Source organism: Pseudophryne corroboree, chromosome 3, assembly GCF_028390025.1.
Source record: "Pseudophryne corroboree isolate aPseCor3 chromosome 3, aPseCor3.hap2, whole genome shotgun sequence".
NCBI classification, from domain to species: domain Eukaryota; kingdom Metazoa; phylum Chordata; class Amphibia; order Anura; family Myobatrachidae; genus Pseudophryne; species Pseudophryne corroboree.
Window position 1 is genome coordinate 332250614 of NC_086446.1, and position 17599 is coordinate 332268212.

At 46.0% G+C, this 17599-nt stretch overlaps 1 protein-coding gene across 2 annotated transcripts in view; it reads right to left on the bottom strand.

Moving 5' to 3' along the window:
• Nucleotides 1-7845: 7845 nt before the first annotated feature.
• EIF6 (eukaryotic translation initiation factor 6) overlaps nucleotides 7846-17599 on the bottom strand; it is a 161783-nt gene continuing 152029 nt past the window's right edge. For both annotated transcript variants that reach the window (XM_063959568.1, XM_063959569.1), the window contains exon 7: nucleotides 7846-8062. In XM_063959568.1, coding sequence (XP_063815638.1) covers nucleotides 8053-8062 — 10 coding nt within the window. In that variant the 3' untranslated portion in view covers nucleotides 7846-8052. The remainder of the gene's footprint in view (nucleotides 8063-17599) is intronic.

Sequence of the window (17599 nt, forward strand, 5' to 3'; positions counted from 1 at the left end):
GATATATGGGAACATGTAAGTAAGCATCCTTTATGTCGACCGACACCATAAAATCCCCCTCCTCCAGACTGGAGATCACTGCTCGGAGAGATTCCATCTTGAATTTGAATTTTTTTTAGAAAGAAATTGAGGGATTTTAGGTTCAGAATCGGTCTGACAGCCATCCGGCTTCGGGACCACGAACAGACTCGAATAAAAACCCTCTCCCCAGTGTGATGGGGGTACCGTGACAATGACTTGATTTTTGACACAGCTTTAGTATTGCCGCGCATACTACCTCCCTCTCTAGATGAGAAGCTGGCAAGGCCGATTTGAAAAATCGGTGAGGGGGCACATCTTGAAACTCTAATTTGTACCCTTGGGTTACTATTTCCAATATCCTAGGATCTAGGTCCGAGTGTACCCAGACCTGACTGAAGAGTTTGAGACGTGCCCCCACCGGTGCGGACTCCCGAAGAGGAGCCCCAGCGTCATGCGGTGGATTTGGTAGAAGCCGGAGAGGACTTCTGCTCTTAGGAACTTGCCACAGCCTGTGACCTCTTTCCCCTTCCTCTTGCAGCAAGGGAGGACCCTCGTCCTTTTTTAAATTTATTGGGCCGAAAGGACTGCATCTGATAGTGCAGCGTTTTCTTCTGTTGTACAGGAACATAAGGTAAAAATGACGACTTACCCGCGGTAGCCGTAGATACCATGTCAGTGAGGCCGTCATCAAACAAGACACCACCATTAAACGGTAAAGACTCAATCGCCTTCTTAGAGTCAGCATCAGTATTCCATTGATGAATCCACAATGCTCTCCTAGCCGAGACAGCCATGGCATTGGCCCTTGATCCCAAAAGGCCAATATCCCTGGCAGCTTCTTTTAAATATGCTGCAGCGTCCCTGATATGACCCAGAGTCAAAAGCACGTTATCCCTGTCCAGAGTATCTATCTCAGATGACGTTATCTGTCCATTTTTCAATAGCGCTACTCACCCATGCCGAAGCAACGGCAGGCCTGAGTAGCGAACCTGTAGTGACATAAATGGATTTTAGCGTATTTTCCTGCTTCCGATCCGCAGGATCCTTTAAGGCTGCTGTGTCCGGAGACGGAAGCGCCACTTTCTTGGACAGACGCGATAGAGCTTTGTCCACTGTGGGGGTTGACTCCCACTTTTCCCTGTCCCCCGAGGGGAACGGATATGCCACTGGAATTCTTTTGGGAATCTGTACCTTCTTGTAAGGATTTTACCAAGCCTTTTCAAAAAGCGCATTCAGTTCATGAGAGGGAGGAAATGTTACCTCAGGTTTCTTTCCTTTAAACATACTGACCCTAGTATCAGGAACAGCAGGGTCCTCCGTGATAGGCAATATGTCTTTTATCGCCACAATCATGTACTGAATGCTCTTAGCCAGTTTAGGATTCAATCTGGCATCACTATAGTCGACACTGGAATCAGAGTCCGTGTCGGTATCTGTATCAGCTATCTGGGTAAATGCACGTTGTGACAATGCATCTTCCATGGATTTTCTCCATGTCTGGTTCTTAGGCTCTGATTTATCTAATCTCTTAGTCAACCGAGCCACATTTGCATTCAAAACACTCAACATATTTACTCAGCAGTCGGCGGTGCCGACAGGGTCACTCCCACCTCCTTTTGTCCCCACACCGGCCTCCTCCTGGGAAGAGCACTCAGCCTCAGACATGTCGACACACACGTACCGACACCTACAAACACACTGGGCTATAGGGGACAGACCCATAGCAAAGCCTGTTAGAAAGACACAGAAGGAGTTTGCCAGCTCACAACTCAGCGCCCAACCCGGTACTGAGACTTTACATACAATGCCTCAGACCTGCTAACGCTTTTATAATAAAGATAATAGCACCAAATCTACTGTCGCCGCCCCCCCCCCATCATTTTGCACCCTTTTACTTGTACAGCAGTGTGGAGGTCAGGGCCAGCGTCTCTGCAGCTTCTGTGAAGAGAAAATGGTGCTGGTCAGAGCTGTGAGGGCTAAGCCACGCCCCTCACCGGCGCGCTTCAGTCCTGCTCAAAGCTACATAATTATACTCGGGGGTCTATATTTAGTGCCTAGGCACTTTTAATATACTTATTTGCCAGTCAAAACTTTAGTATTCATGCTGCCCAGGGCGCCCCCCCTGCGCCCTGTCAGTGCCACTGTGTATGTGGGAGTATGGCGTGCAGCACGACTGCTGCGCGGTACCTCAACACTGAAGTCTTCTGCCATCACTGAAGTCTTCTTTTACTCACCCGGCTTCTTTCTTCTGGCTCTGCAAGGGGGATGACGGCGCGGCTCCGGGAACGAGCAGCTAGGCGCACCAAATGATCGGACCCTCTGGAGCTAATGGTGTCCAGTAGCTTAAGAAGCAGAGCCTTTGAACTCACAGAAGTAGGTCTGCTTCTCTCCCCTCAGTCCCACGATGCAGGGAACCTGTTGCCAGCAGTGCTTCCTGAACATAAAAAACCTAAGTCTTTTTTCAGAGAAACTCTGGAGAGCTCCCCTGTGTGTGACCAGTCTCCCTGGGCACAGAATCTAACTGGAGTCTAGAGGAGGGGCATAGAGGAGCCAGTTCACACCCATTTAAAGTCAGTTCACACCCATTTAAAGTCTTAAAGTGCCCATGAGTCCTGCGAATCCCGTCTATACCCCATGGTTCTTGAAGCATCCCCAGCATCCTCTAGGATGTATGAGAAATTCTGGCACAAGGTGTTGAACCTTATAAATTCCATATTCTCCCTCCACCTTCCTTTCATGCCTGCAGTGCTTACAAATAGAGAGATGGAATTTGCCCACCACGGTGTTCAGATTTGCCCCATCTCTCTATGTCATACTTACACTAACCAAGAACGTAATTCTCAAATCATTGGATTTCGCAATCCCCACACGTTTAGAGCACCTAAAAACTCTATTGCTCAGTACCCTATACTTTGAGCAACAGTTTACCCTCCCTAAAATAGATAAAAATGCAAATCACTTTTATAAAAAATGTAATCTTTATCTGGAATACTAAGACGTCCAACCCACTAACACATCACAAATTTCTTTGATGTGTCTTACCATTCTGCTACCCGATTGCTTCTAAATGTCTGCCAAAGCCTTGGAATAACCCAGAAGTACCTGGTATTTATCTGCCCATTTCCTCTAAGCAGAATAAATGCATTATCTATGTACCTCTAATGCCACATTATCTTCCCTCCCCCTCCCATCCCCATTTGTCCATTGTCTATGTTCTTGAGTATTTTAGTTCTGCTTTCCATATGTGTGGCATTCATATACACCCTCACCATGATAAAAATGCATTTCGCTAATATATGCCTGGGAGATTCTGCCCCCCCCCCCCTCCCCTCCCCCCCGATAGCGAACAGGTGTCTGTTTCACTTGGACAATATTGGTCTCTTACCCATCCCCCTTTGGGAACCTCAATGACACCCGATTGGTATGAACGCTGTGGACATTGGGACAGTACCTGCATGTTTTGAAGTTACAGTATTTTGATATAACGGAGGACCCATCTGTACCTTGGCTGACTGAGGCGTTAGTCCCGATCAGGCATACGCAGCATACCTGGACGCAAGGAGGCACGCCTAGTCGAAGGGAGGCACACAGAGCGTTTGGCGTTACCTTTGAGTGTAATACCTAAGATCATCCAGCAGATGTCGCTTTTTAAAATCACCAATGTGCAAGCGTGTGGTCTCCATTAAAATACAATACTGAACTACAGCGTAAGAACTACTTTACTGGTGCGTCTCATTACGCTACATTATGCTACAGTATGTCATACAGTATAGGACAGTATATACAGTACAGATGCAATAGTACAGCATATACAGATGCAAACGAACAAGTTACAGATACAGTATGGTCTATTGATGTAAGGGATATGGGAGTGTCCTAATCCCGTCGTATTAAGTATAATGGGGAGAGATAAAAGCTCCTCCCTAAGTTCCTGGATGCCGAATCACTGTGTATAGTTTATACAGACACAAATGAACGTGTTAAAACACTTGTGTATGCAGACGCAATTAATGTGTGAAAGGAATAATATAGCTCATTGACTTTACAGTGTGTACAGTGCACTAAATGAGCATCCGAGTCCCCTAAGAGCATAAACGAACACCACTGTGAAGGAATCGCTCTTTGCAGTACTTTTACACATGAACTTGAGAATCTTCCATGCAGTGTTGTGGGCAAGTGATGAAGGCTCCCGCCTGCCACGCTGAGAGTCCCGGGTTCGATTCCCAAAGTGCCAAGATTTTTTTTTGTGTGTTCCCGTGACATTCACTTCATTAATATTATTTTTTCTGTGTAATCCATTGTAAAACATTTAAAGGAAGGGTGCACACAGGTTTCACACAAATCGGGGTAAATCTGCAGGAGTGACTCATTCGCTATCTAAAATACACAGCTGTAATGATCACCTATAGACATACCAGTAAATATAAAATTAGTGTATTCTGACGCAACTAACTGTTCGAGCAACACAGTACTGTAGATCGTCGGCGTTAGAGAATATATTTTGTACTTAATGAGACGGTAACACTGCTACTGTACCATTTACACGTGTACAGTATCAACACGACTGCAGTTCTCTATGTGATTTTCGTACACAGTATACTGTTGCACATGTCTTGTAACCTGACCTGTCTACTGCATGAACTGTGCAGGCTTCCAGAGGGGAAGGTTGATGGGGGTAGCGGGAGGCAGGTGAAAATACAGTGCTTTTGAAAATCAGTATGTGCGTCCAAGTCCCCTAAGGCATAAACCAACACCAATGACTATAGCCCTGAGGAAGCCCTATAACGGAGAGAAATGCGCATAGGTGGACAGTGTGACGTCCTAAATGCATATATAATGAAATAATACATCTCTATTTATATAAATGTAGGTTGATAAATACTGTGTGCACTGTTGTATCTCCGCGGTCTTTATGAAGATAGCGGTGTACAGTCTCCTGCGAATGCAGGAGTCCATAGCAGATCCGATCATAACGGCCGAGCTAGCGAGGACGCCCACAATACAGAATAGAAAAGACACACAGGGATTTTTTTATTTTTTTTAACACTTAACTCTTAATACTGTATACAATGAAGCCCTGCACGGATCTCAATGATATGGCCGGGCTTTATTGTGTTACGTCCGGCATAACACAATAATGGGGGATGGGGGTAGGGGGAGGCAGTGGGAAAGGGGTTGGGGGTAGGCTGTAGAAAAAACCTTGTTTTCCAATATGAGCTTCCGAGTCCCCTAACAGCATAAAGGGGAGGAGGAAGGGTGAGGTGGAGATTAACCAGCGGAGGTCAGAGACGCTGTCGAAAATATTAATTGTCTGTCAGGACCCAAAAAAAGAAACCAATAAATCAATAAATAAAAGTAGTGTGAACAGATACAAATGAACGTGTTAAAGCAATGGTCCATTGACGTTCGGTTTATGTGAGCTATTAAATGAAATTCAATTAAAATGGGCTTAAAGCTTAATGTCTCTGGTTCTGAGGGTCCAATCAGCTCAGAATTAGGTTGGTATGGAAGGGGAGAGACAATTAGCTACTGGAGGATACCAACCCCAAGTTTCTGTGACCCCCACAAGGCTCATGGCAAGCGTCGGAACCCATGGTGGGTCTGAATTAACGGGCCCATTATAGTCTATGGGAAAATGGGTCCATTTTGCATACTGATATCTCTGGTTCTGGGTGTCACAGAGACTCAGGACTGGTACCATACAGTAGAGGAGACTCTTGGCTTTCGGGACAGACCAACCACTAGTTTATGCAATACTGCAAAGGGAAGCGGCAAGCAACCGTGTGTCGGGTCCCCTCCAGTTGTTCGCCCAGCTTGCACGGTATGCAGGGTTTCTGGCTAGATAGGAAATACTGTACAGAGATACTAAAGACGGTGATTTGGCATCCAGGAACATTGGGAGGAGCTTTTCTCTCTCTCCAATATACATAGAAAGATTACACTTGCCACTCTACGTTACAAGCTGTTCGTGCTAATTAGTACACTAGCGTACTAATTACCACGAACAGCTTGTAACGTAGAGTGGCAAGTTTAATTTTTCTATGTATAATGGAGAGATAAAAGCTCCTCCCTAAGTTCCTGGATGCCAAATCACTGCCCTTAGTATCTCTGTACAGTATTTTCTATTAGAGTACTAATTAGTACCCTAATAGAAAATACTGCAGAGATACGAAGTACGGTGATTTGGCATCCAGGAACTTAGGGAGGAGCTTTTTGTCTCTCTCCATTATACATAGAAAGATTACACTTGCCACTCTACGTTACAAGCTGTTCGTGCTAATTAGTACACTGCTAGTGTACTAATTAGCACGAACAGCTTCTAATGTAGAGTGGCAAGTTTAATTTTTGTATGTATAATGGAGAGAGATAAAAGCTACTCAAAGTTCCTGGATGCCAAATCACCGCCCTTAGTATCTCTGTACAGTATTTTCTATTAGAGTACTAATTAGCACGAACAGTATACTGTTTATGAAAATCACAGAGAACTGCAGTCGCGTTGATACTGTACACGTGTAAATGGTACAGTAGCAGTGTTACCGTCTCATTAAGTACAACACAGATTTTCTAACGCCGACGATCTACAGTACTGTGTTGCTTGAACAGTTAGTTGCGTCAGAATACACTAATTTATATTTACTGGTATGTCTATAGGTGCTCATTACCGCTGTGTATTTTAGATAGCAAATGAGTCACTCCTGCAGATTTACCCCGATTTGTGTGAAACCTGTGTGCACCCTTCCTTTGAATGTTTTACAATGGATTACACAGAAAAAAATAATAAAGTGGATGTCACGGGAACTAAAAAAAAAAAAAAAGATTGACACTTTGGGAATCGAACCCGGGACTCTCAGCGTGGCAGACAGGAGCCTTCATCGCTATCCCACAGCACTGCATGGAAGATTCTCAAGTTTGTGTGTTAAAGTACTGCAAAGAGCGATTCCTTCCCATTGGTGTTTGTTTATGCCGTTAGGGGACTCGGACACTCATTTCGTGCACTGTACACACTGTAAAGTCAATGAGATACATTATTCCTTTAAACACATTAGTTGCGTCAAGTGTTTTAACACGTTCGTTTAAGTCTGAATTAACTATTTTTTCTTTTTTACTCTGTCCGTCTGACCATTGGTCACCATCTGTGTGTACACTATGCAGTACAGGACTGTATATTAACATTACAGTCATCACTGACCATTTGCCAGCGCTTGTACTGTATATCAATCCACCGCTATTCAAACTAAAGTACTGGATTAGTGAAGCATTAGCCACCCAGTGGTGGAGATGTGTATTGCATGCTGAGTATCTAGTCGTGCCTCAACGCGCCTGTCTGTGATTAAACTCAGCAACTTAAGCTATCGCCTAGGCATGACTAAACCTCCATCTAGGTGCAGAAACAGTCAAGATAACGGAGGACCCATCTGTATCCTATGCATTTCAATAATTACTTGGTATACTTACCACACTCTCTCTAGGTTTTGTGTGCTGTTTTGTTAAAAAATTGAAAATCTCAATAAATACATTTTCAAAAGAGAAAAAATAAAAATAAAAAAATGGACCCTCCAGGTACTAACACCCTGATGCTAAATCCACACTCATCCAGCCTATCGTCTGGCTGGCTTGTCCAGCATCAGGAAACCTGAAACTTGTTCCCAAGAGATCTTTAAGCCAAGCTCTAAAGGTGCTGATAATTACTTGGTTTGCTGAGCTCAACAAGCTGTAAAAAATGGACCAGGCCTACCAAACACCCTACACCCAGGTAAACAGACAGTATGTCTCAACTCATTATGCACCTGAAGACATACACTTAATAAAATCAAGTGACACGAGTTAGAAATATGTATTTATTGTTCAGAGAAAAGGCATTGGTTAATTAATCTGCTTGAAAACATAGCACAAGTAGATATTTAGCAATTTATTTCAGAACTCAATGTATAGACTAATATATAGCAAATATGTCCTCTTCATCTTATGGTAATTGTAGCAAGAGGAGCAGCTGACTGTCAATAAGTTGGAAACTCTTCTGTGCGGAACCATTTAAGTTAAACTGAAAAACAAAATAACAGAAAATAAGAATTTACTTACCGATAATTCTATTTCTCGTAGTCCGTAGTGGATGCTGGGACTTCCGTAAGGACCATGGGGGATAGCGGCTCCGCAGGAGACTGGGCACAAAAGTAAAAGCTTTAGACTAGCTGGTGTGCACTGGCTCCTCCCCCTATGACCCTCCTCCAAGCCTCAGTTAGGATACTGTGCCCGGACGAGCGTACATAATAAGGAAGGATTTTGAATCCCGGGTAAGACTCATACCAGCCACACCAATCACACCGTACAACCTGTGATCTGAACCCAGTTAACAGTATGATAAACGTAGGAGCCTCTGAAAAGATGGCTCACAACAATAAACAACCCGATTTTTTTGTAACAATAACTATATACAAGTATTGCAGACAATCCGCACTTGGGATGGGCGCCCAGCATCCACTACGGACTACGAGAAATAGAATTATCGGTAAGTAAATTCTTATTTTCTCTGACGTCCTAGTGGATGCTGGGACTTCCGTAAGGACCATGGGGATTATACCAAAGCTCCCAAACGGGCGGGAGAGTGCGGATGACTCTGCAGCACCGAATGAGAGAACTCCAGGTCCTCCTCAGCCAGGGTATCGAATTTGTAAAATTTTGCAAACGTGTTTGCCCCTGACCAAGTAGCTGCTCGGCAAAGTTGTAAAGCCGAGACCCCTCGGGCAGCCGCCCAAGATGAGCCCACTTTCCTTGTGGAATGGGCTTTAACAGATTTTGGCTGTGGCAGTCCTGCCACAGAATGTGCAAGCTGAATTGTACTACAAATCCAACGAGCAATCGTCTGCTTAGAAGCAGGAGCACCCAGCTTGTTGGGTGCATACAGGATAAACAGCGAGTCAGATTTTCTGACTCCAGCCGTCCTGGAAACATATATTTTCAGGGCCCTGACTACGTCCAACAACTTGGAGTCCTCCAAGTCCCTAGTAGCCGCAGGCACCACAATAGGTTGGTTCATGTGAAACGCTGAAACCACCTTAGGGAGAAATTGAGGACGAGTCCTCAATTCTGCCCTGTCTGAATGAAAAATTAGGTAAGGGCTTTTATATGACAAAGCCGCCAATTCTGAGACACGCCTGGCTGACGCCAGAGCTAACAGCATGACCACCTTCCATGTGAGATATCTTAATTCCACAGTGGTGAGTGGTTCAAACCAATGTGATTTTAGGAACCCTAAAACTACATTGAGATCCCAAGGTGCCACTGGTGGCACAAAAGGAGGCTGTATATGCAGTACCCCCTTGACAAACGTCTGAACTTCAGGCACTGAAGCCAGTTCTTTCTGGAAGAAGATCGACAGGGCCGAAATCTGAACCTTAATGGATCCTAATTTTAGGCCCATAGACCGTCCTGCTTGCAGGAAATGCAGGAAACGACCCAGTTGAAATTCCTCTGTGGGGGCCTTCTTGGCCTCACACCACGCAACATATTTCCGCCAAATGCGGTGATAATGTTTCGCGGTTACATCCTTCCTGGCTTTGATCAGGGTAGGGATGACTTCATCTGGAATGCCTTTTTCCATCAGGATCCGGCGTTCAACCGCCATGCCGTCAAATGCAGCCGCGGTAAGTCTTGGAACAGACAAGGTCCCTGCTGGAGCAGGTCCTTTCTTAGAGGTAGAGGCCACGGGTCCTCCGTGAGCATCTCTTGCAGTTCCGGGTACCAAGTTCTTCTTGGCCAATCCGGAGCCACGAGTATAGTTCTTACTCCTCTCCTTCTTATGATTCTCAGTACTTTGGGTATGAGAGGCAGAGGAGGGAACACATACACCGACTGGTACACCCACGGTGTTACCAGAGCGTCCACCGCTATTGCCTGAGGGTCCCTTGACCTGGCGCAATATCTGTCCAGTTTTTTGTTGAGACGGGACGCCATCATGTCCACCTTTGGTTTTTCCCAACGGTTTACAATCACTTGGAAGACTTCTGGGTGAAGTCCCCACTCCCCCGGGTGGAGGTCGTGTCTGCTGAGGAAGTCTGCTTCCCAGTTGTCCACTCCCGGAATGAACACTGCTGACAGTGCCACCACATGATTTTCCGCCCAGCGGAGAATCCTTGCAGCTTCTGCCATTGCCCTCCTGCTTCTTGTGCCGCCCTGTCTGTTGACGTGGGCGACTGCCGTGATGTTGTCCGATTGGATCAATACCGACTGACCCTGAAGCAGAGGCCGTGCTTGACTTAGGGCATTGTAAATGGCCCTTAGTTCCAGAATTGCATGGAATCTTCCGAATGGAATTGCTTCGTAAGAAGCCACCATTTTTCCCAGGACTCTCGTGCATTGATGCACTGACACTTGGCCTGGTTTTAGGAGGTTCCTGACTAGCTCGGATAACTCCCTGGCCTTCTCCTCCGGGAGTAACACCTTTTTCTGGACTGTGTCCAGAATCATCCCCAGGAACAGTAGACGTGTTGTTGGAATCAGCTGTGATTTTGGGATATTTAGAATCCACCCGTGCTGACGTAGCACTACCTGAGACAGTGCTACTCCGAACTCTAACTGTTTCCAGGATCTTGCCCTTATCAGGAGATCGTCCAAGTAAGGGATAATTAAGACGCCTTTTCTGCGAAGAAGAATCATCATTTCTGCCATTACCTTGGTAAAGACCCGGGGTGCCGTGGACAATCCAAACGGCAGCGTCTGAAACTGATAATGACAGTTTTGAACCACAAACCTGAGGTACCCCTGGTGAGAAGGGAAGATTGGGACATGGAGATAAGCATCTTTGATGTCCAGAGATACCATATAGTCCCCTTCTTCCAGGTTCGCTATCACTGCTCTGAGTGATTCCATCTTGAATTTGAACCTTTTTATGTAAGTGTTCAAGGATTTTAGATTTAAAATTGGTCTCACCGAGCCGTCCGGCTTCGGTACCACAAACAGCGTGGAATAATACCCCTTTCCCTGTTGTAGGAGGGGTACCTTGATTATCACCTGCTGGGAATACAGTTTGTGAATAGCTTCCAATACTGCCTCCCTGTCGGGAGACGTTGGAAGAGCAGACTTCAGGAATCGGCGAGGGGGAGACGTCTCGAATTCCAATTTGTACCCCTGTGATACTACCTGCAGGATCCAGGGGTCCACTTGCGAGTGAGCCCACTGCGCGTTGAAATTTTTGAGACGGGCCCCCACCGTGCCTGAGTCCGCTTGTAAAGCCCCAGCGTCATGCTGAAGACTTGGCAGAAGCGGGGGAGGGCTTCTGCTCCTGGGAAGAGGCTGCCTGGTGCAGTCTTTTTCCCCTTCCTCTGCCCCGGGGCAGAAATGAGTGGCCTTTTGCCCGCTTGTTCTTATAGGAACGAAAGGACTGAGTTTGAAAAGACGGTGTCTTTTTCTGCTGAGAGGTGACCTGGGGTAAAAAGGTGGACTTTCCAGCCGTTGCCGTGGCCACCAGGTCTGATAGACCGACCCCAAATAACTCCTCCCCTTTATACGGCAATACTTCCATATGTCGTTTGGAATCTGCATCACCTGACCACTGTCGCGTCCATAACGCCCTTCTGGCAGAAATGCACATCGCACTCACTCTTGATGCCAGGGTGCAAATATCCCTCTGTGCATCTCGCATATATAGTAATGCATCCTTTAAATGCTCTATAGTTAATAATATACTGTCCCTATCCAGGGTATCAATATTTTCAGTCAGGGAATCCGACCAAGGCACTCCAGCACTGCACATCCAGGCTGAGGCGATTGCTGGTCGCAGTATAACACCAGTATGTGTGTATATATCTTTTAGGATATTTTCCAGCCTTCTATCAGCTGGTTCCTTGAGGGCGGCCGTATCAGGAGACGGTAACGCCACTTGTTTTGATAAGCGTGTGAGCGCCTTATCTACCCTAGGGGGTGTTTCCCAACGTGCCCTAACCTCTGGCGGGAAAGGGTATAGTGCCAATAATTTGTTAGAAATCAGCAGTTTTTTATCGGGGGAAACCCACGCTTTATCACACACCTCATTTATCTGATTCAGGAAAAACTACTGGTAGTTTTTTCACACCCCACATAATACCCTTTTTTGTGGTACTTGTAGTGTCAGAAATGTTCAATGCCTCCTTCATTGCCGTGATCATGTAACGTGTGGCCCTACTGGACATTACGTTTGTCTCCTCACCGTCGACACTGGATTCAGTATCCGTGTCTGGGTCTGTGTCGACCATCTGAGGTAACGGGCGTTTTAGCGCCCCTGACGGTGTCTGAGACGCCTGAACAGGCACTAACTGATTTGCCGGCTGTCTCATGTCGTCAACAGTTTTTTGCAAAGTGCTGACATTGTCACGTAATTCTTTAAATACAACCATCCAGTCAGGTGTCAACTCCCTAGGGGGTGACATCACTAACACAGGCAATTGCTCTGCTTCCACATCATTTTCCTCCTCATACATGTCGACACAATCGTACCGACACCCAGCACACACACAGGGAATGCTCTGAAAGAGGACAGGACCCCACGAGCCCTTTGGGGAGACAGAGGGAGAGTTTGCCAGCACACACCAGAGCGCTATATATATACAGGGATAACCTTATATAAGTGTTACTCCCTGTTATAGCTGCTGTATTTATATATTAGCTGCCAATAGTGCCCCCCCTCTGTTTTACCCTGTTTCTGTAGTGCAGGACTGCAGGGGAGAGTCAGGGAGCTGTGAAAGAAAATGGCGCTTGTGTGCTGAGGAGAAAGGCTCCGCCCCCTTCACGGCGGCCTTTTCTCCCGCTTTTTTCAGGAAAACTGGCAGGGGTTAAATGCATCCATATAGCCCAGGAGCTATATGTGATGCATTTTTTTAGCCATATAAGGTTTTTACAGTGTTTTATTGCGTCTCAGGGCGCTCCCCCCCAGCGCCCTGCACCCTCAGTGACCGGAGTGTGAAGTGTGCTGAGAGCAATGGCGCACAGCTGCAGTGCTGTGCGCTACCTTATTTGAAGACAGGAACGTCTTCTGCCGCCGATTTCTCCGGACCTCTTCGCTCTTCTGGCTCTGTAAGGGGGCCGGCGGCGCGGCTCCGGGACCCATCCAGGCTGAACCTGTGATCGTCCCTCTGGAGCTAATGCCCAGTAGCCAAGAAGCCCAATCCACTCTGCACACAGGTGAGTTCGCTTCTTCTCCCCTTAGTCCCACGATGCAGTGAGCCTGTTGCCAGCAGGACTCACTGAAAATAAAAAACCTATTTAAACTTTTACTTCTAAGCAGCTCAGGAGAGCCACCTAGCATGCACCCTTCTCGTTCGGGCACAAAAATCTAACTGAGGCTTGGAGGAGGGTCATAGGGGGAGGAGCCAGTGCACACCAGCTAGTCTAAAGCTTTTACTTTTGTGCCCAGTCTCCTGCGGAGCCGCTATCCCCCATGGTCCTTACGGAAGTCCCAGCATCCACTAGGACGTCAGAGAAAACATCAGTGGAACAACCCAAGAATATTTTTATTAAGTAGTTTCCAGTTAACACATTAAACATAATATATGTAAAGACTGAAGGCGGTTATCAGAACAGAATATATTTCTGAGGAAAATATACGTTATGGTAAGAATTTACCGTTGATAACGGTATTTCTCCTATGTCCACAGGTTTCCAAAGGATAACAATGGGATATGATGGAGCGACAGCGGATTGGCACCAATCACAAGCTTTCAGTCCTCCCAGGGTGCAACGGGCTCGTCCATATATATCCGCCCACTGGCTCAGGCAAATCAGTTCTATTCCAAAGCATTTAGGCAGGAGCATTATGTAGAAACCTATTCAGGAGAGAACACACATGCACACCCTTCCATGCATGAGGGAAGAGTTTAGCGAGTATAAAGATCCTGAAATCAGGTGCGTCAGGATGGGATCCCTGTGGAAACCTGTGGACATAGGAGAAATACCGTTATCAACGGTAAGTTGTTACCGTAACGTATATTTCTCCGGCAGGGTCCACAGGTTATCTACAGGATAACAATGGGACTTACCAAAGCAATTTTTAGTGGTGGGGACGCTCCCGATTAGATAAAAGAACCATACGCCCGAATTCAGCATCATGAGAGGCAATAGTATCCAAGGCATAATGTATAATGAATGTTTTATTGGAAGACCATGTGGCTGCCTTACATATCTGTTCTGCTGAAGCACCATGTTGTGCTGCCCATGAAGGACCTACATTACGTGTAGAGTGAGCAGAAACATTAGCCGGAACAGGGAAATCAGCTTGAGAATAGGCTTCTGAAATCGTAATTCGAAGCCATCTTGCCAGCGTCTGTTTAGTAGCAGGCCATCCCCTCTTGTGAAATCCGTAGAGGATGAAGAGAGAATCCGTCTTTCTGATGGAACTGGAACGATCCATGTAGATCCTTAATGCCCAGACTACGTCCAGTGAGGCATCTCCCACAGAAAATACAGATTCCTGAAAAACCGGGACCACAATATCTTCATTAAGGTGGAATACAGACCACACCTTAGGACAGTGATGGCTAACCCGGACACTCCAGCTGTTGTTGAACCACACATCCCAGCATGCCCTGCATCAGTTTTAGCATGGCCAAATAACAAAACTGTAGCAGGGCATGCTGGGATATGTAGTTCAACAACAGCTGGAGTGTCAAGGTTAGCCATCACTGCCTTAGAAAGATACCCAGACCTAGTTCTGAGAACTACTATATTTAGATAAACATCAGAAAAGGAGCTTAACATGACAGTGCTCCTAAATCTGACACTCTTCTAGCTGATGCCATGGTCAGCAGAAAGAGCACTTTAGCTGTCAACCACTTAAAATCCACTTTATGTAGTGGTTTAAACAGAGCAACTTGAAAGGCTGTGAGGACTAGACTTAAGTCCGCAGGCACTGTAGTAGGAACAAAAGGAGGTTGCATGCGCAGCATTCCCTGGAAAAAATGCGCACATCCTGCAATTTGGCAATTTTCTTTCGAAACCATACATTCCTGCCTGAAGGAATGCTAGAACCCTGGAAACTCTGAAAGAATTCGGGTCCATACTTTTTCCATTGCACCAATAAATATAGGCTTGCTATATTTGGTGATAAATATGAGCCAAGGAAGTTTTCCTTGCTCTGAGCATCTGTGAGAATCCTCTTAGGATATAGATTTCAAGAGCCACGCCGTCAAGACAGTCGATCCAGATATCTGTGATAACAAGGGCCCTGCCTTAGTAGATCTGGGCGCAGCGGAAACAGAAAGAGGTATTCGACATCTTCTGCGGATCAGTGTACCAACGCTTTCTGGGCCAAGCCGGGGCTTATTAGAATCCCGGCATCTTTGCTTTATTTTCCTCACTATCCTGGGTAGCAGGATGATTTGAGAAAACACATAAGTGAAATGAAATTCCCATTAAAAAGACATACACAAAGATCACTCCCTGATCCTTTGTTCCTGACCCGATTATAGCTCTTTGTTGTTCAGATGGGACTCCATGAGATCTATCTCTGGCCAACCCCACTTGTCTACCAGAGTCTGAAACGACTTTAGGGTGCAACGCCCATTTGCTTACATGAATGGCGTGTCAACTGAGAAAACTGCTCTTCAGTTTAGGACTCCCGGAACGAACCCTGCGGACAAGGCTGGAAGATGGAATTCTGCACACTTTAGTATTTGATTTACCTCCTTCCGTGCTGTTTAGCTGCGTGTTCCTCTCTGAAAGTTGAGGTACACTACTGCCATTTCCTTGTCCTTGCAGATCTGGCCCGATTTTCCTTTAGGAATGTCCCGTGCCTGAATCAGGACCCAGTATATGGCCCGAAGTGCTAACAGGTTTATTAGCAGGCAACTTTCTTCTGTGGTCCATAGTCTCCGAAATCATAATCTTCCGGACAATGGCCCCCACAGCCCTGAAGACTGGCATTTGTTGTCAGGATCTCCCAAGCTGATATCCAAATAGGTGTCCTCTGATCTAGATGGAATGTATGTAGCCCCCAGGCTAATGACTTTCTTACCTTTTTTGCCAGTACCACGTACTTGTTTGTGTATTGTCCATCTGGCCCACCTACACCACCTGGTATTCACAGGTGGTCTACTCTCAGAGAATTTAACCAGGCACAACACTGCTTAACTTCCAACATCAAATGAGATTGGGCATATCCAGTGTGATGCAACTGTAGATAGAAACAGATGCTGGACAGGTCTTGAGTGGAATTGTGCCCACTCCACCATGTCTATTGTTGACACTATCAACCCCATCATTCGCACTGCTGCGTGAATTGATATTGTTTGACTATGTAACAACTCTCCTACCTTTACCTTGGATATCTTGTTCTGAGGTAACTATTTTCTGCAGACTTGAATTCAGTACAGCCCCACCATGAGTCATGTTACGGAACCAGAGATGATTTATGCCAATTTATGAACCACCCGTGCATCTGCAGACACGTTATTTTGTGTTGTAGATGGAACAGAAAACCTTTCCTGTATTTGTGCCAGGATAAGAAGGTATGGCAATTTACTTATCCTCTGCTAGCGGAGATAAATTGCCATAATCATTTTAGTAAATACTCTGGGGCTGTGGTTAACCCAAAGGGTAAGGCCTAAACTGAAATGTTGCTTAAGGATGGTAAACCTTGAGGTAACACTTATGGACAGTGCTACAGGAGCCTGAAGGTAAGATTCCATACTTATCCAGCAATACCATGTAATGTACTAGCTCCCCACCAAACTATGGAGTGCCATGTCTCCATGTGCACCGTGGTACCCAAATTTATCTGTTTTGACTTTTTGAAATTGAGAATGGGGCGAGGGATCGTTTTTGACCCAGGTGGGAATAACCCCTCCCTCCCCATTGTGCATGGGTTACTTGAGTAACTATTCCTGACAAAAACATTTTCTGAATGGCTTCCTGCAAATCCCTCGCCTACACCTCTACCAGAGACGGGCTGAAACAGAAGAACCTTTGAGGAGGATGGTTCTAGAAAGGAATGTAAAACCTAGCGATACCGCTTCTTGCACCCAGGTATCGGTTTGTAGACTGCTACCAGATCTGTGCAAATTAAAGAAGTCGGCCCCTTATTTTGGAGTCCCCCAGACGGAGGTCCGCACCATCATGCTGATGGCTTATCCTCTGGTTTGGAAGCTGGCCCTCTGGTTGCCTTTGCTTTTTTGCCTTACCAAACTTATTGTACTGAGGCTGTTACGTTCCTTTATGACCGACAAGGCCAAAACCGGACCCCTGGGTTTGGGGTTATATGTGGAAGGAAACGTGACCTTCTTAGAGTCTGTTTCTGACTCCAGAATAACTGTTAACTCCTTCCCAAAACAGAAACTTCCAGCCACGGAAAAGTTTCCAGAACCTTCTTAGATTCTGAATCAGCTTTCCATGTATGCGAGCCAAACTGCTCTGCGAACAGCTATTGTTATTGCTGATGCCCTAGAACATTAGTGTCCATATGAGCTATATGGGATTCTTGCTCACTTGCAGGCGCTGAAAACCTGTCTTCCAGTACCTCAGTCCAATGTACCTACAGCATCTGGTATTTCAAGGTGGTTTCCCCTCCAAGAACTAACCAGGCCCAAAACTGCTTAGCTTCCAAAATCTAGCGAGA